The sequence below is a fragment of the Mauremys mutica genome, chromosome 2, assembly GCF_020497125.1.
Source record: "Mauremys mutica isolate MM-2020 ecotype Southern chromosome 2, ASM2049712v1, whole genome shotgun sequence".
Classification (NCBI taxonomy): Eukaryota; Metazoa; Chordata; order Testudines; family Geoemydidae; genus Mauremys; species Mauremys mutica.
Window position 1 is genome coordinate 158,111,567 of NC_059073.1, and position 22,577 is coordinate 158,134,143.

At 41.9% G+C, this 22,577-nt stretch overlaps 1 protein-coding gene across 1 annotated transcript in view; it reads left to right on the plus strand.

The window, feature by feature from the left end:
* ANKH (ANKH inorganic pyrophosphate transport regulator) overlaps positions 1-20,582 on the plus strand; it is a 150,523-nt gene extending 129,941 nt beyond the window's left edge. The window contains exons 10-13 of the mRNA XM_045005918.1: positions 15,631-15,760; positions 16,759-16,882; positions 17,648-17,747; positions 19,863-20,582. Of these exons, the coding sequence (XP_044861853.1) occupies positions 15,631-15,760; positions 16,759-16,882; positions 17,648-17,747; positions 19,863-19,979 (471 nt within the window). The 3' untranslated portion in view covers positions 19,980-20,582. The remainder of the gene's footprint in view (positions 1-15,630; positions 15,761-16,758; positions 16,883-17,647; positions 17,748-19,862) is intronic.
* The last annotated feature ends 1,995 nt before the right edge of the window (positions 20,583-22,577 follow it).

Below are 22,577 nucleotides of genomic sequence, written 5' to 3' on the forward strand. Positions count from 1 at the left end.
CCCCTCCCTCCTCACACTTCCCAATCAGCTGTTTTGTGGTGTGCAGGAGGCTCTGGGTGTGGGGAGGAACAAGGGCCCGGCAGGCCCAGGAGGGTGCGGGAAGGGGAGGAGTGGGGGCAGGGCCAGTGGCAGAGCCAGGGGTTGAGCAGTGAGCACCACCCAGCACATTGGAAAGTTGCCGCCTGTAGCTCCAGCCCCGGAGTTGGTGCCTACACAAGGAGACGCATATTAACTTCTGAAGAGCCGTATGTGGCTCCGGAGCCACAGGTTGGCTACCCCGGCATACACGGTGAACTGATACATTTCACTTTGTGAAAAAAATTTACATATTCTCTTTACCTTTCATTTTTTTCCCTTTAATGAATCATTCTCAATTATTTAGTCCATCATAGGAAATAACTAGGGATTTATCCAAATCATGGCTCTATAACTAAAAATGAACAGATGGATTAAAGTACAATTGGTTATGAGCAAAAGGTCAAAATGAATAGGGAAGGCACAGATATGGAATATTTACTTCAGCCAACTCATAACTTCTCACCGAACACCCAAAGCTGTCTGCTCAACTTGCCTATAACCTGACTCTACCTCACTGACAAACCCAACCACTCTCTCTAACAAGCAACATTACAAAGGCAGAGAAATGAACTTAACAATAATATGAGTCAACTCTGTTTCTTTGGCATCTTTCTTCAGGCAGGACCTTAGCCAGAACCTCATTATGCCAAGGAGATGCTAAGTTATACATTATAACTGGAACTTGCATCTTCCTGGCATAATTCATTTGTTTCACAACCAGGCCTTGACTGCCAGGGCAAGCTCTGTGCTCTCACTGACCTACTATTTGAAACATTCTGTCAGCTCCAGGAAGGGTCCAGTTCTAGAACAGTGCAACACCCATGCAGAAGATCAGCTTGTTTTCACCATGTTATTTTCCTCTCCTATGTTGAAAAGAATAGCAGTTCTGAAAATGATGTGTTGCCAAACGTATTCACTCAAACGAGGCTTCTCCCTTCACCATTCCTTTTTGGTTTTGTTTTTTGTTCTTTCTGTAGTAAATATTAACTGCTATCAGGTTTCCAAATGCCATCTCAAACACAGATCTCCTGCCTGGTCAATAAGAGGTTTGACCACCAAGGTGGACTTGCCAAAATCCTAATATCAGAGAGCTGATGGTTGTGTGCCATCCATGGCACTCTAGTGACCCTTTGTCTGTGAACAAGGAGATTCTGTTTTGTCCGGAGAGGTAAAAATTGTCTGATTTTGCACAAAAAGGATCTGCTATGTGGGAGTGAGTACAACAAGAGGAAAATAGAGGATCAGACATTTTCATTGTAGCATGTATCTGCTCAAGCACCATAATTGTGAGGGGTGACATTGGAGTAAATCCCATACATTTCTGCTGGGCTGATTTGAAGGCTGTAGTTAGAACACTCCAAAACCTAGAAAACTTTCAGGAGTGCTGTGAGCTACAGTTTCAGTGACTAAATTCTGAAGTTGGGAGCTTTCAAGGAGATCTCGTGTCTACCACCTTCAGCTTATTCAAGCTTTTATAAGAAAAGCCTGGATAAGCTTCACCTTTTTTAAAAAAAAACCACCCACACACAGCATTCGTGCACTTCTCCAACGCATTAGGGAACCAGCCCAGGAGTAATCACAACACTTAAGTATATTCAGTAGTAATTGCATGGGAAGAATATGCAGTAGCATCATTTTTGACCATGCTAATGCTAACAGAAATAAAGTTACTGTACAGCTGCTGGACCTAGCTTTAGTTTTGCCAGGGATCTTCCTCTTATGTAGTAGTGTTGTATGAGCAAAGTCAGAGAAGGATAAGAATCTATGCATATGAAAACCACTACTAAACCACTGGGTTAGACATAACAAAAGTGATGCCATAGAGCATTCCTGCATTGTTTGGTTCCTCCTACTGCTTGAAAACTTTTGTATTTGACAGTTATTTTTTTCCTTAACCTACCACTTAGGCCTGGGCTACACTAGCGGGGGGGGGGGGGGCGCAACTAAGATATGCAACTTCAGCTACGCGAATTTCAAAGTATCTTAGTTCGACTTACCTGGCCATCCTCACAGCGGCAAGTCGACTGCCACGGCTCCCCTGTCGACTCGGCTTACTCCTCCTGCCGAGGTGAAGTATTGGCGTTGATTAGCGGATCAATTTATCGAGTCCAGACGAGACACGATAAATCGATCCCCTATACATCAAACACTACCCACCGATCCGACGGGTAGTATAGACGTACCCTTAGTGAAGAGAGATTCTAAGACTACTCAGATATATGGGCAAACTTTTTGCAGGGCACAGAAATTATCCATTGATATAAAATATTGACTTCATGACTGTTCACCATATTGTAGATGGACATAGACACAGTACCATCTTATTCTGGTCTTTCTGTTGCAAACATGCATGTTTCTTGACTTATTCTACATATTTCTTATATGACCTACAGTCCTAATATTCTGCCCCATCTCAAATGGGGAATACATCTAAGAATGCCATTAAGGAATATTTCCAAGCATAACATGAAATTGGGGGGAACCATTTGCCCTTCTGTTGTTCATAAAAATGACTGATCCATAAAGTAGTGGACTGCCTTAAAAAAACCTCTTCTTAATATTTGAAAGCCCTTAATGTAGGGCTTTGGTTTGAGATCTTCTTAAACCTCTTCCTGATGGATCTTCTTAAACCTCTTCATGTCTGCAGTCTTTGATGTGATAACTCCTAGAGTTTAGAATTTATTGGCCTGTGGCAATATACAAAATCATTTTTCAGTTTTGCTAAATTAATACCACTGTTATATTTAGAGCTCTCTCCCTTAAAAGAAGCCATGCATGACAATTGCTTATAAAATGATGGTTATTAACCTATTTATTAGTGGGGATTGCACAGTACCATGAGCACTTTAGCAGGCAGTAGGGAATATTTTTAATATTGGTGTAATTGTAGAGCTATGCTTAAGGTTGCATCAGTGTCCCTAATTACAGGGTGAAAATGGAATCAGAATATTTGGCTTAATGACAGCAAATATGAGTAATGTTGAGGTATTAAAGGTGCATTATTGCTCACCATTGTTTTACTTAGATTGAAACTGCAAGTAAAAACTACTTATTTCTTTCTACTTTAAGATAGGCGTTTATAAGATATAAACCATGTTACCACCACATTGGCATTTGAAGGAGGCTTAAAGTTTCAAAGGTCATTGAATCTGGCTGCTGCACACTGGCTATATAGCTGATATAGAAATTCTCTAAGATTACAGTGCTCTCCAGATATCTTGCATAAATGGATATCAGACAAAGGGTCAAATTCAGATCTTCGTACTTATGCAACTTAAGGCAAGACACACATTTGAGTGGCTGACAGACTCTGCAACTAGAACAACCTTTTAAAAAAAAATCACACCCACTCTTCAGTTCAGCCTCTCTTTCATGTGTGATGTCAACTTCTCGAAAGACGATGGAGTGATTTGGAATTTATTTTATGTGAAAGAGAGACCACTTATTATCTAGCCAATAGGAAACTCGCTGAATATTATTTTACATCACTTGTGGCTAAGTCAATAATCCAAACAAAATATAAAACTAAAGGACATCTTATGGATTTATTGCACTCCTTAGATGACTTTGGGTCCTTGACCTATTTTTAGTTATATGTGATTAGCTTATTCTATACAAATGTAGAGAAAGACCATACAAGAGAATACCTATACTTGACAGCTTCATCTTGAGATCACGCCAGACTTTCCCCAAATGTATCAAGTACAGTTCGCCTCCACTATTATTAGAAGGCTGTGCCCATTATACAACCACGTTTCTGGGTTGACAGATATAATCCTCTTCGTCAGGCCCTAATGTTTAAAATGAGCATCAGAATCTGAACACATCAGTATTCTAAATTTGCCAGACACTAAACTCTGGAAATCGAAGTCACCTTTTGATGGCTCTTTCCTAATGAAATAATAAGACATTAGGCTCCATAGATGCAATGGAAAGACAATAGCAATGATGTGCTACATGATGGAGTGCACGTACCATCTGTTGTTGTTTTGGCTTGTGCTCTCAGTTAGAAAACATTAATGACATTGCATCATGCAAATGTTTGAGAAATGATGAGTCATGTTGTAGCTTTGTCAGCTGGTTGGAAGATTTTCTGATTGGAGATTACATTAGAGCCCAATCTACAACTACTATACCTGTCCTTTGCCATTTCCTGGAAAATTGTCTTTAGTGGCTCGTGTTTATCCATGGATCTACAAAAGCTACATATACACACATTGGTTACCTTGGTTAGCTTTTCACTATAATTTATTACTTAATGGGTCTCTCAGGACAAGTAACCCCTGCTGGCGCACACTAAGTACATTAGAATAGTTTCTAGGAGGTGTGGTATCTATAAAAGCTGTGTGCTAGAAATTCTTGGAAACCAGTGACTTCACTCATCCAGGATCTGAAATGAAACCTCAGCAACATTTTTGTACTGGAGTTGTTTCATACATCGGTGGTTAAATTCTAGGTCAAATGCATTTACTGTATCTGAGAGAAGGGATTGAGTAGTTTGAGTGAGCACTTGTAGTTTGAGACTTTCTCTGCTGTAAGGAGGGATGGGGTGAGGGTGGGGGTGGGGGAGAGACCAGCTGCTGCAAGCTTAGTGGCAGCAGGGAGGTAGGCTTCTCCAGGATGAGAGGCTGCTCTTCTCCCTACAGGGGAAATAACCAAAACAGAGTGCCTGCTTAGGGGAAGAACTGACACACAACTCCCCACCACCCAGCGAGGGGGCAGGGAAAGGTATTCCCCTTTGTTTTGTGTTTTGTAAATTTGTTTCTTTTTGCTTGGTGGAAGAGCACTCCTTGGGCCTGATAAGTAAACAGATAGGGAAGACAACACTGTCCAGAGTGGGGCTGACTTACCTCAGGCCCTGCCACCATTAGAGAGGGAAGTGCTAAATCTGGTGAGATGGAGGAGGTGCCCTGCCACACTTGATGTCAGGGATGGGGTTGTTGTCATAGCGAACCATCCTGCGACAAGGTATATCACCCCCAAAATGGACGACATTGTGAGGGCTCTGGTGCAAGCCATGACAGCACAACAAGAGCCCACCTGGGTACAGATGGCCATCCAACAGTAGTTGGTACAGCTACGGCAGGAAATGAGTCAACTGCTGATGAGCCAGGCAACCCAGGATCAAGCCACCCTGCAGGAGGCCTTGAACCAACTGAAAGCCCTGACTGCTCTGACACATGGCCACGATGGGACACGATTTCTAAGGGCCAACAGTTACCTACAAAAGATGACAATGGAAGATGACATGGAGGTGTACCTTCTCACCTTTTGAAAGAATGGCCCTACGTGAAGCCTGGCCCCAAGACCAGTGGGCCAGCATCTTTGCTTCTTTCCTGTGTAGAGAGGCCCAGAAGGCCTACTACAACATGGCAATGGAAGCTGCTACAGATTACTACCAGTTGAAGGCTGAAATCCTGGCGAGGTCCAGGGTGACAACAACTATAAGGGCCCAGAGGTTCCATGTGTAGAGGTACCGGGACAGCAGTGCATTGAGGTCACAACTCTTTGACTTGATCCATCTAACGTGGAAGTGAGTGTGCCCCGAGATCCAGAGGACAGAGAGGATTATAGAAGTCTTAGTGTTGGACAGGTTCATGAGGGGACTACCACCAGACCTAGGAGGATGGGTTAGCCAGTATGACCCCTCTTATGACGATTTAGTTGCCCCTGTAGACAGGCAGTTAATGACCAAGGAACTTTTTTGGACCACTGGGGAAGAGATGCATCAGATCAAGAGGCAAGTCCCTGCCCCAAAGGCCCAGACTTCTAAAGGGTTGGGCAGAACTATATTGGGGAGGAAGGATGCTGAAGAGCAACCTGAGGCTGCGAAGGAACTTGGGGAACTGTGGAGAGAGGGCAAGACTCAATTGCCAAAAAATAGTAGGATGTCCTGAGAGAGAGAGAGAGAGAGAGAGAGAGAGGTATTATGCCTGTCGGGAACTAGGGCATATAACAGCCCAATGTCCTAATATTGAGGGGCCCATGCAGTGCAGCCTAGGTTATCATGAAGATCCATGTGGCTTGATTAACCTTGTGGGAGTCATGATGATCCCACATAGATGCATGCAGCCAGTTAGGATGAATGACAGAGAGACTGTTCCATTAGTTTCCCTGAGACCAGTGTGACTGCACTTCCAGAGTCCACTAATGGGGTGGAACCAGCTTTCTCGGGCCAAATGCACAGAAATAACCTGTGTACATGTGGCTGTCAATTACTATCCGACCATCCCTGTGCAAATTGAGGTTCAAGAGAACACTACAAGGGTGACGGCAGGGGTGGTCCCTAAGCGCCCATATCCAGTTCTCCTAGGATGAGATTTCGCAGAGTTTGGAAACCTACTCTTGGTGGATGAGTCAGAGGAGGGTAGTGATCCTGGGATTGATACTCTGGCACCAGTAGATAGCCCTCTCCCAGTTTCTCTGAATTAGTCCAGGACTTTTCTCTGCAGCTGGAAAACCCTGCAAAGCTAGGCGAGAAAGGAGGAAGGACAAAAGATTGGGGACCAGGATCTTGGCCCTGAACCAAAAGGCTGTGCTCATAGGTAAGCAATCTCGTCCAACAGGTGGGGGAGGGGTGACTCAGATAGTTGACGAGCCAGAAGCTAGACCTAGTTCTGCTGAGACCAGTCCTGGAGGTGTAACAGAAATAGGTGCCTTTGGACTTGAATATATTGGGCTCTCATTTAAGAATTTTGGGCAGAATCAAGCCAATAATCCACTGTATCACAATATTAGAAAGAGATAGCTGAGGTGAATGGGGTCCTGATAGAGGGGAAAACCCAGTGATGAGCTGCCAAAATCTTAACAACCGGTTCCCTATAAAAAGTTCTGATTTAAGGGGTGGGAGCGGGGGAGAGGCCAGGGGAGACATCCTCGTGGGGCTGGGGGCCCCTGCAGGGCCTGGGCCAATTGCCCCACTTGCCTCCTCCCCCTGGCCAGCCCTGGAGCTTGCAGCAGCCCCCCCCACACACACCTTGCTGGGCCATTCAAAAAGCGGCAGCAGGACGACTCCAGAGCTCAGCTGAGCTGCCCAGCTGATGCCCGCGGCTGGCCACGCTACAGCTGGGGGGAAGCGGGGGAAGGGCCGGGGAAGCCTCAGCCTCCCCAGCTGGGAATCCTGGGAGCAACAGGATGGTCCGGCCTGCGGACCAGAGTTCTTTGCCCACCCCCTGGCCCTTTAACAACCGGTTCTCCACGGAGGTCTAATTTTAGCAACCAGTTCTTGAGAACCTGTGGGAACCTGCTCCAGCTCACCACTGGGAAAACCATGATAAAAAGGAACCTATTATATAGAGTAGTCCAAATACAAGACCAAGAAGTGGAGCATCTCCTGGTACCTCGAAGACACCAGAGGGCAGCATTGGACCTAGCCCATCGTCATTTGTTCGGAGGACATCTAGGGGTAGATAAGACCCTCGATCAAATTCTACAGAGGTTCTTTTGGCCAGGAGTTTATATGGAGATCTGACTATATTGTGCCTGCTGCCCAGAATGCCCATTATATGTGTCTCAACTGCACTTGAGGGCCCCCAACCAATTACTGAAGTCGTGTTCAAGAAGATAGCCGTAGACCTGATAGGCCCACAGGAGAAGATGGCCCGGGGCCATCAGAGTGTGCTTGTTGTTCTGGACTACGCCACCCAATACTCAGAAGCCATACCCCTACGAAACACAATGTCCAAGATCGTGAAGGAGTTGATTCAAATTTTTATCTAAGGTTGGAATACTCAAAGAGATCTTGACAGAACAAGAAACCCCCTTTATGTCAAAATTGATGAAAGACGTGTGCAATGCTCCACATAAGTGCCCTATGAACCTCAGTCTACCATCCACAGACGAGTACCAGAGGAGTAGCCACGTTAGTCTGAATCTGTAAAAAGCGACAGAGTGTCCTGTGGCACCTTGTAGATTAACAGGCGTATTGGAGCATAAGCTTTTGTGGGTGAATACCCACTTTTGTCAGACGCATCCACAGACTCACGGCCTCATCGAACACTTTAATAGGACACTGAAGAACATGATATGGAAATTGGTGAGCCGGAATGGAAAAAATTGGAATACTGTACTACCTTACCTGATGTTTGCTATAAGCGAGGTTCTCCAGATGTTTGCTATAAGGACACTTCTACTGGGTTTTCCCCCTTTGATCTGCTGTGTGGTCACCACCCCTGTGGTATACTGGACATCGCTAAGGAAGACTGGGAAGAACAGCCTAACCAGGGAGGAACATCCCTGAGCATGTGATGTAGATGCGGAACCAAATAGCCCAAGTCACCCCCATAGTGTGAGAACACCTGGAAATAGCACAAGACCCAACAGATCTATTATAATCGCTGAGCGAAGGGTCAGAAATCTCAGACAAGAGATCTGGTAATGGTGCTAGTGTCCACAGCTGAAAGCAAGCACCTGGCCATATGAAGTAGTAGAAGCCGTCGGGTATGTTGACTATAAAATTCAACAGCCCAAACACCAGAAGCAGATCTACCACGTCTCCTATTGAAGCTCTGGCAAGACAGAGAAGCCAACAACAGGACAACACCCTGCAGCAAGGGGGCAAGGAAAGGTATTCCCCTGTGTTTTGTGTTTCTAAATTTGTTTCTCTTTGTTTGGAGGAGGAGCACTCCTTGGGCTGCACAGAGGCCTCCCTTGGCAATATTGGTAAATAAACAGAGGTGGAACACAAATACTGGCCAGAGTGGGGCTGATTTACCCCAGGCCCTACCACTGCCAGAGGGTGAAGTTCTAAGTCTGGTGAGATGGAGGAGATACCTTGCCACACTACCTACCATATAAGGTAACAAAATTCAAGCTGGTGCTTGAATGCCACAAACAAAGGCCTTACTCCAATAACACTAAGCTCTCAGCCTCAGCAAGTTTCACCCTGTGCTTAGTGATGCACAGCATCCTCTACTGCATACACATATTACACTGAATGGCAGTCAGACACATTTATTAGGATTTCTGCCTAATAAAGACATGGTCAGATAAAGACACATGCCACCGTTGTTGTAATAGACACATTACACACAAACTCTTTCCCCAATGGCCTACAATGATGCAAGTCTCCAGTTGTTATGTCTGTCTATTTAGAATGTAAGCTCCACAGAGAAGGGACTATTTTCCTCTGTGTTCTGCATGACACTTGGCGCGCTGTGGGCATATAGCAAATATAATAAACATTACCCTTGTTTTTGCAAAGCTAAAAATCCAGGAAGCCAGCCTGCATGGTAGGACATTATTAGAGAAGTTTGAGTTCTTTAGATCTTTACTGCCTTCAACCTTCAGCCTGCAACACTAAAGCCCATGCTTAAATATACTACTGTGAATAATCAGTTTAACTTTTCCACCATGAATTGATTTCAATTGAACTTCTCAGGGTAGTTACTTAAGCATGCACCTAAGTGTATGCAGCATAGGACTGATAGTCCTGATCCCCATTATAGTCAATAGCAAAACTTTCATTAACGTCAATGGGAGCAAAACTGGACCCTGAGCGTAGTCGTTTTGAACTAATCTACAGTAATTCTGGAACTAAAGAAAAAAGAAAAGATCTTCTCCTCTTAGCCATATTAGGATACAATTTGAGACACTTTTAGAGAAAGAATGAGCTGTTCTTTGATGTATAGTAGCATATACTTTGTCCTGGTAAAATGCCAGTGCTGCTGTTCAGTATAGCATAGGGAAGGATGTACCAATCTTGGAGGAACAGCATTATGCTACGCAGTACAGTAGCTGACACTGATTTGCAATACAAGAATGATAAAGTTCTTTCATTATAATTTGTTAAATCTGTGGAAGTAGTTTTCCTTTGGTGTCTTAGATGTGTTCCTGAGCTCTTGAACCAAGACACCCCATTGAAATTACAGTCAGGGTGTCACTTTTGAATACAAGGATGACAGATTTCCCAAACGATTGAAAAATGTATGACAGAAAAATCCTTGTTTCATTTAGAAAGTGGAAATTGCTCTTTATGTCTTTGGGGATTTATGGTGTTATAAATCTTTGAAGATGTCAGGGTAAACAGAATTTGCTTAATTTTTCACAGAATACTGCTGTTTTAGCTAGAGGTTACACTGCTATTAAAATTACAGCTTTTGTCATCCTCAAAATTTAGGTGGTTTTAAAATATGTTCTCTTTAACCATGAAAGTAGATAAATTGCTTGCTATGAGTAGTGTGTTTCTGATTAAAAGAGAACTTTTACTGGAAAAAATAGATTGAACTTAAGTGATAAAAGATTGAAATACTTTTGTATTTATTACATATAATAAAATTACTATAATTTCAAAAGGAACATTTGAGGAAAAAGTTAGAATTTTGACTTCATTATCTGTGTATGTTCTCTGTAGTTCAGTCCCTGGTTTTCTAATAGCAAGGTCATCTTCAAGGTGACCAGCTATCTGTGTCTAAGAAAAAAAGTGCATTGAAGTTAGTGCAATTAAAACTTCACAGTTCAAACTTTGACTTTTCAGAGATAAAGAACAATTCACTTTATGGCTATTTCACCTCTGTGTGGGTGTCTGAGCACGGGCAATAAAATGAAAGGTTTGATTGTGCCTGTGTTTGCCGGAAGTTATTTTCTACATTAGGCTTTATAGGTAAGTCAATCAGAAAACTCTCCTGCATAGCAACTTTATGCTGTTTCTCAAAACCTGTACAGTATGGCAATCACAGCACTTTCGCTAATAATGACTGCCACAGTGCAGGAATTCACACAGTCACTATGCTGCTATTAGTATCTGTACTGTGCACATACAAACCTCTCCATTCTCATCGGTTATTAGATCCCTTCTGCTCTGATTGGCTTCTGTATGCTGAATTCTGTTTGCCAGCAAGAAAGATGCCAGCTAAAGGAGAAAATGTCTAAAATTCACAATAGCAACCTTTGGCTCATTTCTCTTTCTTCCATCTTACTCTTTGCACTTGTTTTTCAACAGATAATTCAAGATAGGCTGTAAAATAGGCTCAAATCACTGCAGCAAAATATTTTATTTAAAAGAAAATTAGGCCCACAAACACTGAGCATCGCAATGCCTAACTTTTAGGCACCTAGAAAATCACAGAAACACTGTGATCCTCAAAGCCTGTGTTAGGCACTTAAGCTCCCTCTACACTGAATGGGGAGAGAGGTGCATTAGAATGCAATCCACAGAAGCCAGAATGCTAGATGAGGAGCTGCTTAAGTTAGCCAGAGGGAGATGCTGATGAGAGGGGTTTGTCCTACCCCACCCATTCACAGAGTTTAGTGCCTAAGTCCAGGCTGCAGGAAGGCAGAGCTGGGAACTCCTCTCCTGGAGTCAGGTAACTTAGGTACCTAAGTTGTTTCTTGTGAGAATGAGACACCTGCCTCACTCCACACAAAACAGCCTGAAGAGCAGTGATGGTGCCTATCTTATAACTCTTAGCTCAGTGGTTAGAGCATTCACCTGGGATGTGAGACATGCAGGTTCAATTTCTCCATTGGCCTGAGGGGAAAAGGAGATTTGAACAGGGATCTTCTATCTCGGTCTCTCCCGTTGAAGCTGTTCCACTGTGGATAAATAATTAGAGAGCCCGTGGAGCAGGGGGACCAGACCCAGGGTTTCCCACCTCCCAGGTGGGTGTCCTAACCACCGGGCTACAGACTCGTTCACTCTCTCTGACCCAGTGACTCTTATCCACAGTGCAAGTGCTTCCTCAGGAGAGACTGAGGCAGCTGCAGATCAGAATATCCCATAGGTCAGTGGTTAGAGCACTCTCCTGAGAGAGTGGCAGCCCCTGTTCAAATCCTTTCTTTCCCTCAGGCCGAGGGGGGTAATTGAACCTTCATCCCGGGTGAATGCTCTAACCACTGGGCTAAAAGTTACAAGGCTACTACCTTACTCTCCAAGAATGTGAATGGGACCCAATCCAGTAGGCAGCTGCTAAGCATGCCTACTGGATCAGGTCCCACAGGTAAGATAAGTGTTTGCCTGCCTACCTTCCTCTGGTTAGTGGATCATTCTGGGACTTAGGTGGGAGATAAGCCTCTGGACTGTCAGAGGGAGGCAGAAATGCATATGCTCAGAGGCAGAAACTAGGGCACCTAGGGAAGTTTTACCCTGAAAATGTACACTGCGTTTAGGTGCCTACAGTGTTTGGCAGGAGTTTTGTGAATCACAGTAGAGCTTAAAACTTGAATTTAGCTGCCTAAATCCCAAACTTAGGCACTTGAGTCTGAGGTTTAGGCTGCTTAAATTAATCCCATCCTTAATTCCTGTCCACGAGAAGAAAAAAGCTAAATCAGCAGCCTGAAGTAAGTGGTTTTGTCCATGCCTCTAAGCTGTCAGGAAGGTGCCTCTCCATGTAGCACAGGGTAAAGTGACTTATTTGTAGAGCCCTGCACAGATACAAAGTTTATATCCACAGATGCGGATATCCACATCTGTGGAAGTAAATTTTGTGTCTCTGCAGTGCTCTGTTTACTTGGTGTTTGTCAGCTGAAGTGTGTTTGCTTGCATGTTAATTAGAAAAGACAGTCACTGGTACGCAACTAGAGAACAAGGGTGAAATACTGGCCCCATAAAAGTCAATGGGAGTTTGGCTGTTGACTTCAATGGAGCCAGAGTTTCACTGCAAATATATGTAAGAACATGTGAGTCATATAACTGGAGAACGGCTAAGAGCCATGAAATCTCACCATAGATTAAAAAAGAGTCAATTAGATACCGAGGGCATCATCAGCTCACATCACCACTCATGATTTACTGAAAAGTAAATTCAGTTCTGTTGTCTTGCAATCTGACAGACTGTTATGTTTTAAGGCTTCTGGCTATGGTTTGTTTTATTTATGATCACGCTTTCTCAGCATCAGTTTTCCTGTGGAAGACGAAAAATAACTAACTTTATTTTTAACAACAAAAACAAATTAAATTACAAGGTGCGAAGAACATGCCAAAGATAAACATCAGGGCTGCTGTCCCTACTTATGGAGAAAGTGCTCTGAGGTCTTTAAAGTGTTGCCAGTAAGGACTTTTGTTTTGTATCTCATCCCAAAGATGGAACATCTAACTGCACAGAGTTCCCACCACTGTGATGGGGCAATGGTTCAATACTTGCTGAGAGGGAAGAGAATTATGTGCTGAGCCACCACACCACTTCTGACAGCACGGTGCATTTTCTTTGACGCTTTATGGTTAGTCTGGATCTGAACGGAAAAGTTCTTAAATGATAATATCTGACAAGTTCACAGCACGAGGCATTATGGCTGCCAGGCTACTATGGCTTTCCATCGTGCATTGACGCTTTGTACAGGATAAAAGCAGACACATTTCTATACATTTTAGGTATCGGCAGCGGTGTATTATTGCCTAGTCCAACAAATTTTAAGGGGTGGCAAATTTGAGTACCCACGGAGAAGCTCCCCTGCTCCAGCTCGCCGCCTCTGCGAGCGTGCCACCGCATCCCGTTTCTCTCCCCTCCCTCCCAGGCTTGCGCCACGAAACAGCTGTTTCGTGGGGAAGGGAGGGAAAGAAGAGGAAGGAGAATGCGGCGTGCTGGAGGAAGAGGTGGGGCCGGGGCAGGGATTTGGGGAAGGGATCCAATAGGGGCAGGGAGAGGGTGGAGTTGGGGTGGGACTTTGGGGAAGGGGTTGGAATTGGGGCGGGGAAAGGGTGGAGTCAGGGTGGAGCCAGGGGCAGGCGGGGCGACAATTATTTCAGGGCCAAGGGGCGGCAAAATCATTAATCCGCCACTGGGTATCGCAAGTAAAGTTAAATCTTTCTTGGAGGCAGTTTCAAAACTAAGAGTAGGTCTATATCTAGACCTGCCGGGTCAACGCGTAGAGTTCGACTTCTCGGAGTTCGAACTATCGCGTCTAATCTAGACGCGATAGTTTGAACTCCGAATGCACTCCCGTTGACTCCGGAACTCCACCACCGCGAACGGCGGTGGCGGAGTCGACGGGGGAGCCGCGGACTTCGATCCTGTGACGTCTGGATGGGTGAGTAGTTCGAACTAAGGTAGTTTGAGTTCAGCTACGCTATTCGCGTAGCTGAACTTGCGTACCTTAGTTCGACACACCCCCCCAGTGTAGACCAGGCCTAAGTATTCAAATCTGCTTGTTTATGTGTGTCTGAATATTGGCGCTCTATCTACTGTAGACTCAAGTTTTTAAATCATGCTTGATCATCCTAATGTAACAAGCTGCAGACAGACACTATAGGAATGCCATATGCTGGGGGTTCTTGGCTCTTGAGCTCTCCTAGGGATTACCACCATTATACTGATGGCGGTGTCTCTGTGTATACAACTGTTCCGCTCCTCCTATGTGACTGTTGTGAGTGCACGTACATCTGTGTGTGTTTGTGGGCAAACTCAGAAGACATGCACTATTTTTATACTCTTTACTGTTGCATTTGGAATGGAGGAAGGAGATAGGTGCAGTACAATAATATTTGGCATTTCTACAGCTTTCAAAGATCTTTAGCATCCAGGGATCTCACTGCAGGTTATAAACATTAATGAATTAAGCCCCACCCACCCCCAGCCCCTGTAGTTAAAGGAGGAGGCAGCTAGGAATTTACTGCATTTAGACACTTAAGAGACACTTGACATTCATATCCATGTCCTTCGGGAGGGTTATATGAACACAGTCCTCTAAACAAAAGAACATTAATTCCTCAGTGTCTGTCTTCAGGAAGAACTTCTGACAGTGTTTTCTTTTCCAGGGCTGTCGTTGATTTATTTCAGGGAAGGTCAGAAAGTTTTCACGTTCTGAATCTATTTTCTTTTTGTTACTCTGCTTTATGCTTTGTGGTAAAAGCATTTCAGTGTTCAGAGCCACTAAGCACCCTCAACTTCGTTTGAAGTCAGTCGGAGCTGTGAATGTTCAGCACTTCACCAAGTGCAGGGATTGTTCTTACTCGTGGTAAGGGGAAAGGTTCCTTGGAAGACCTCTCACAACCTTTTCTCCCCGATTTCTGCTTAGGTTAGCGTCTGGCTAGCCCTTTACATGTAAAGAAGCCAGGAATTCTAGAATCCAAATATTGTAAAGTTACATTGTATTAAATTTTCCTGCGTATCAATTAGTAATTTGACTGATTCATAACCTGCTGGATCTTAGTATTTGCCTGGTGTACTATATGTTGTTTTTCTCTATTTCTTTCATTGGTTTATATGTAAAGAGGCAGTAATTTAGGCTGGTAGTTAAAGGAGGTAGCTAGGAGTCAGAACTGGCAAAGTTCTAGGTTATCAATTCATCATGTGATCTTGAGCAGATTACTTAACCTTCCTCTATCTCAGTTTACCCATCTGTACCAATAATGTATGCCAGTCTTACGGGGATGGGGCTTAATTCATTAATGTTTATAACCTGCTCTGAGATCCTTGGATGCTACAGATCTTTGAATGATGTATATATGCCAAATATTATTGTACTGCACCTATCTCCTTCCTCCATTTAATACAGGAAATACTTGCATCATCAGTTAAGGCTGTAGATTAGCAGTTGAACTCCTGTCTCTCTCCTTCTCCTTCCTTGCTTTGCTGTGCAAACTCTTCCTAACGTTGTTTATGTGGTTCTCTTTTCCAGCTCTGTTTTTTGATGTTTTGGACTCCGAATGCATCAGAGAAGATTTTAGTTGACATAATTGGAGTCGATTTTGCCTTTGCAGAACTGTGTGTCATTCCTTTGCGCATCTTCTCCTTTTTCCCAGTTCCAGGTAAAAATACAGACCAGTTGACACTAGGGCTGAAGGTATCAATGTTGTAGCAAGGGTCTGTCACTAGCCAGACAAATTTAGCATACATACATTTCTTAAATGGGCTCAGTGGGAAAGCTAAAAGCGGACATGTATCTGTTCTAAGTGCTTGAGAATGTGCATCGTGCACTGTGTGCTTCTGCCCAACTGTAATTAACTGTGTGTTTGTACAACATCTTGGACAACTACACAATATCAACACACCTTGATACTGAACAGGGCCCACAAACAATAAAACTGAATGCTCTCCTTCATAATATATGGATGTTTATTACACTACTAGCCAAAATATTTCCCTCAAATATTAAAATGCTGATGTAAATATTATAACCTACGTGTGTACATTGTATATATCTAAGAGCACAGCTCTGTAAGGATTATGGTCTCCAGCTATGAAGTTCTGTTTCAGGGGGTCTGTTCTGCACTTGCCATATATAGGTATCCTTTCTTCCTGACCTTAAAAGGGATTATGCATTTTTAATGAGGAGAATGCACCTGCCATATGGAACAGAAGTCTAAGATTTAGTTGTATTGCTGTCACACACACATTTTTATTTTGTTTTTTATTTTAATGGCGTCAAACTGTCTTATTGTGAAATGTTTTTGGCAGGACAGTTTCACACTGAAGGAAGTTTGCTGTACCTCTGACTGCTTTTTGCACAATTAAAAGCACTAAAACAATTCTGGCCTTCCAGTCTAGTTTGCAGTTAAGACAGTTTCACTGTAGGTAAAGCAACTGTAAACAAGGGCCATGGTGTTTGTATTTTTTTATGCTAAACACTAAATAAATAGTATTTATTATAATAATACCACCTTGCTCTTCAGTAGCGCTTTTCACCAGTAGATCTCAAAGCACTTTACAAAGGAGGTCAGTATCATTATTAACATGAAAAAATGCTCATTCTTCCTTTATTTTCTACTGCATATTTTGATTGTTTTTTCTTCCTTTTTTCTGACAGTGACAGTTAGAGCACACTTGACTGGCTGGCTCATGACACTAAAGAAGACATTTGTATTGGCACCCAGCTCTGTGCTGCGCATCATCGTCCTCATCACTAGTCTCATTGTGCTGCCTTACTTAGGGTAAATTACTCCACTCACTACAGCTCTAATGGAGCCACTCTCCTTTCCCTCCCCCCATTTCATTTAATCCTAGAATATCAGGGTTGGAAGGGACCTCAGGGTTGGAAGGGACCTCAGGAGGTCATCTCCCCCCTTATTTAACTCTTTGTGTTTCCACCAAAGGCAGAGCCTAAAATAAAACCAAAATAGTTTCAAACTCCTGTAAATGGTCACTTCCAAAGTTCCAGCCACATCCCGTCTCTAGCTGGGCATAAAACTATTGGCCCTTGTTGAAAATTCTACAGATGTTAAAAGAGATGAAACCAATACCCACAGGATGCTATGAAAACGTATTTGAATTATATAGAAATAACTTTTCTGAAAAATCTATGCAACAAGTATATAGGGAATGGTATCTCTTCTGTAGATTACTTTTTAAAAAAAAACATGTTATTGTCTACAACAAAACTCTCATTCTCAATTAAATTCTATATTTAGATTGCCTTGGGGCAAAATTTGATTCACAATGGGTTGCCTCTCATTTTCGGGCAATAAAAGATTATAGTAAATAATGAAACTATTTAGGAAGCAAATGTTACTGTAATATACGTTATTCTCTCTACCAGTGCCTAGATTTTTGCCCCAGCGAATATTAAGTACCTGCAACATTATGCCTTATGTAGAAATTGTTAATTAAAATATATTGGTTCAATATTTTACTGAAAGTATAATTTTCTATTTTTATTTTTGTTTTAAATCCTACCTTTTTCTTCTTGCCATTCTCAGGGTCCATGGAGCCACCCTAGGAGTAGGATCACTTCTAGCTGGTTTTGTAGGAGAATCTACCATGGTTGCAATAGCAGCGTGCTATGTCTGTCGGAAACAGGTAGGAAACTGGTTGTGTAGAATCCAGTGACCATGACAAACATAGATAACTACTTATGTGTGGTGACAAGTTGTGTAGAAAACACAATTTTTGTGTAAAGGCCATGTGGAAGTGAATAAAATATTCACTTAACTGGATGGAGATGGGTTTTCTCCTCCACCAACACAAACACACGCCCATTCAAAGTACAGCAAGTGAGAAACTTTACTCGTGGAGTATTCATGCATCTCTCAATGGCCTCGGTCCTATATACCCTTATGCTTAACTTAACTCACGTGGCTAGTTCCATTGATTTCAGTGAGGACTCACATGAAGAAAGTTATGCATAGGTAGGAGTGTTTGTAGGATCAGGGTCAATGGGAATCCCCGTGTGAGTATGGTTTCTCACATGCATAAGTGTGTCTGTGGGATTGAACCCTTACAGATACGTTTTCAGGGTACTGCACAAGGTATGTGATGCATAACTCCAGTTAGAAGCATCAATCATCTCATTAGGTAAACAGAATTGTGGGGGGAAGAGTGTAGAGAAAAGAATCCTTGCTATTGTGGGGTGTTTTTTTTTAATTTAGAAATTTCCATTAAAGGCAAAAAATCAAAAAGCCCTGCACATTTTTACTACTTTTGCTTTTATCAAAAATTATGAAATCAGAACCTACCTAAAAGCTTTTGAACTACAAGCTCATTGATAGAAGTTAGGAACAAGCTTGAGGCACATCAGCAGAGCAGAGAAATTCACACTGCCTTAGCCCATGCTGTACTCAACATGTGGGTAAATAGAGAACTTTGTTTCTCTGTAGTTGTTAGTTTATCTTTTTCTTGCTCACTAAAAATAGTAAGAAAAATCTTATATCCCAAGCTATTCTTGGCTTGTAGTTTCACAACTAATTTTTGTTTACACTAATATTTTTATTATTTGTATGGTATAATTGTCACATCTACAGTATTTTTGACCTCCACAATTTTCAGACAAAGTACTTTATTTTTGTAGTATAATGGAGTGGTAACAACTGGATGATCACATTTGCCTGACAGGTATAACTGTTACATGTCCGGTGAATCTGAAATGATCTCTTCCCCAGCCAGTGTGGTAATGGCACAATCAACAGTAGTTTTGCATATCAGTTTATTTTCAGCTAAAAGATTCAATATAGGTAAAATGTTTGAGAGCCACAAACTGGTTTTCTGTATACACCGCCCTTGCACTCTTACTCAGTTAGTATGCCTGAATCAGCTGAATCAATAATATCAGTGGATTTTGGGGGGAGTTTTACAACTGTTTTCAATACGGACTGGGCAGCCTGCTGAGAAACAGATAATAAGGAACAGATGCTTCAACTTGATACATATTGGGGCTGAGGGCATCTTAGGTTTACTCATCCTGCACGAATAATATGACTGTCTTGAAAAGACCGACATTAAGCCACATGTGCTCAACAGCAGAATGTTGGGAACACAAGTGGCCTGCCTCATACTGACAATGGCTTCTCCTATCAGTAGTGAGCAAAGAGCTTGGGTCCACAGATAAACGCTCTACAAGGGAACTGGCCTTTGCTTTTGTCACTTTCTCATAGACCATACTAACTAAGTGTTCTGAACTAGGACACAGGGATTCTAGGTTCTGTTCCCAGCTGTGCCATTGATTTTGTGAGCATCCGCCAAGTGAATTAACTTCCTAGTTCCTTAGTTTTCCTCTATGTAAATACACCTTCTCTCTTTGAGAGGAATGTTACAGTACTAGTGCATGTCACTGTTTTTACCTCTTGTGCTTCTGACTTGTGATATTTTGGAAGTTAGAACACCACCTTTCACTTTCTGTACATAGTGTTTTCCCTCCAGTTATCCTGAAGTACTTGCCTCACAACACCCCTCTAAGACAGAGGCAACAATAATACCTGTGTTTCAGAGGACAAAATGGACCCATGGGGATGTTAAAGGAAGTTTTTTAATTAACATGACAAGTCAGTAGCATACCAAGAGTGGAAGCCAGGAATGCTGCATTCTAAACATTAGACCACATTCCTTCTGATAAGGCCTGACATTTGTAGGATTGAGCTGATTCACAATGAACAATATAGATGGTCATGTGCTTATGAATACAACCTCTTTTCGACCTAGAAAAAGAAGCGGAACGAAAATGAGACAGCTACAGAAGGCGAAGACTCAGTAATGACTGACATGCCACAGATAGAAGAAATGACAGACATCGTAGAAATGAGGGAAGAGAATGAATAATAAACGGGACGTGATTGTTCTCTGCAGGGACACATAGAATGATACTTCAGCATCTTTTCTTCTCTCATACTTTTTTTTGTTTTTATTTTTGTAATAAAGAGGCCTTGATTTAAAAGGCTTCAGATAAATTCTCTAGCATACTGAGTATGCTCACACTAATGAGGGACCTAAAGAAAGGTCTTTGCTTTTGCTTGTTTTGTTTTCTCGCTCCATGCAAACACAAAAGATATGGCTGCATCACATGAAAGGGCATTTTCTTCAATACGCATCCATCTTCTTTGGACAATCTGCATTTGTCAACCAAAGCCCTGCTGTGTGTCTCTGTGCTATTGACTCTGCTGCCGTCCTTTCTTCCCTCTTCCCTTTTATTTTTTCTTACTGAGAATTTAAAAAAAAAAAAAAACCTTTGAAAATGCAGCTTTATTTTACTTGCTTGACAATGATTTTGCTATCTAAACTAATGTACCACAGTGGGCCATTATGTTTGTTTTCACTCGTCGTTCGGTGTTATGCTGTATATTGTTACAAAACAAGGTAGGAAGGCATGAGCCCCAGTGAGCAAATGGTACATAAAATAATAAAAGGGATGCGAGAAATACAGGACAAGAATGCTATTTAGCCTTTATTAAGTTATCTGAGAGGCAAGATTTTTCCAAAATTGTACACATTGAATGAAGAAGTTTTATAGAACATTGCTGCCAAGTCTTACACATAGTTTCCTTATGACCAGTTTCCATTCTCCTTTCCTGAACAGGTTGCGGCAGTTGGTAGAGTGGTGCAGCTGCATCTAAGGGTATGTCTACACTGTAATAAAACACCCATGGTTGATCTATGTTAGGGCTCCTGGGGTTCGGGCTGTGGGGCTATAAAATTTCTGTGTAGATGTTGGGGTTGGAGCTCAGACTCTGGGACCAAGCCGGAAAGTCTGCATTGCAATTTTGTAGCCCCTCAGCCTGACCCCTGCAAGCCCAGCCACCTGACACAGCCAGTTGTGGGTCATTTATTGCTATGTAGACATACCCAAGATTCCTTTCTAAGGGAAGAAAAGAAGAAGAAAAGCTTTACCAAAGTTCTGGTCCACTGGTCTGACATAAGTTCTATGTATAATTTAGTTTTTACACTACAGTTTGCTATACAATTATTTCTACAATCTGTGTTCAAAAACATACATATAACTTAAAGAGTACACCATGGTATAGCCCTTTAATACATATAGCCCTATTAAATATATAGGAATATTGCTTTAACCCATTTCCCTATAAAAATAAATCAAAATCAGTAAGGGAGAAGTTTGAGTGCCTGCTGAAGTCCCACATTAGGGATCCAATTCTACAATTCTTGCTCACACTGAGTAACCCTTGTGAGAATAGTTCCATGGGAATGAGGAGAACTGCTCACCACATGAGTAAGTGTTGTATAGTGTGAACAAGGTGGGCACTGTTAGGTTTAAGTGGGGCTTAAATAGCATAGAGGGCCTTCACATGAGTGATGTGTATTAGGATGAATTTCATCCTATGTGATACATCCTTAAATTATGAATTTTAAATCTTATTTAGTAAAGTATATTTTTGTAAGTTTTAGAAGTGAATTATTATTTAATTATGGACAAATTCAGTTTCTAGATTATTTACCAGATAGTCCTTACACTTCAAATAACTGATCAACTCTAAAAACTTATTTTAAAGGCTATATCAATATGTGTATATATACATATATGTGTATAAATATATATATTGTATATTATGTGTAATTTATTTTAGGCTACAGTACACTTCCTATTTTTCCAAGTTCTGTAAAAATGTCTCTGATACAGTCCGATGTTTGCTCATGTATTGGTTATACCAGTAGTGAAACGTATTGTATCAGTGACCATTGCATCTTGTTTGCTACATTTGTACTGTTTGTTATATGTACAAATGTATTAAGATAAAAAATGAAATTTTGAATGAGTTGCAAAAATCAGTCCATTGCTATTGAAAATAGTGCCACAGGACGGGTGAAATTAAATCCATATGGTTTCAATGCTATCAGGAGGTTTTTCCCACTATTCCTTACAGTAGAAGAAATAAACTCAGACAAATCAACTTTGTGCTGTATGAATACTGTGCACACACAAAAATTCATGAGTACAGACTCTCACAGCCACGTGTATATACCCTGTATATAGATTGATGTAGACCATAGTGACCAGTTCAAGGTCTTCTCTAGTGCCATAGTTTTGCTTTCTCTAGTACATCTGTGTTCAAATTTTCAACATGCAGTTTTTCTGGCAAAAACAGAGCTAAACTGAGAGAATATTTTATTGTAATGTTTCTTCTGGTACATAACTAGAAATTTAAGCAGCAGTATTTTTGAATATTTGTGAGCGTTAAATATTTATGTAGTTAAAATTCCACAAAACCAAGAAAATAAAAATAAAAAATAAAATCTCATATTTAAATGCTAAAGCTTTTTGTTTAGCTAGAAGTTTTAGCATATGGCAAATGCCAAATTCTTGGTGATACAACTGGAAGTGTTAAGCTAGTGTAGCAGCTAAGATGAAATTTCAATTGTGGAGAAAAAATGTTTAATACTCCTTGTATATTGAATCTATAAAAA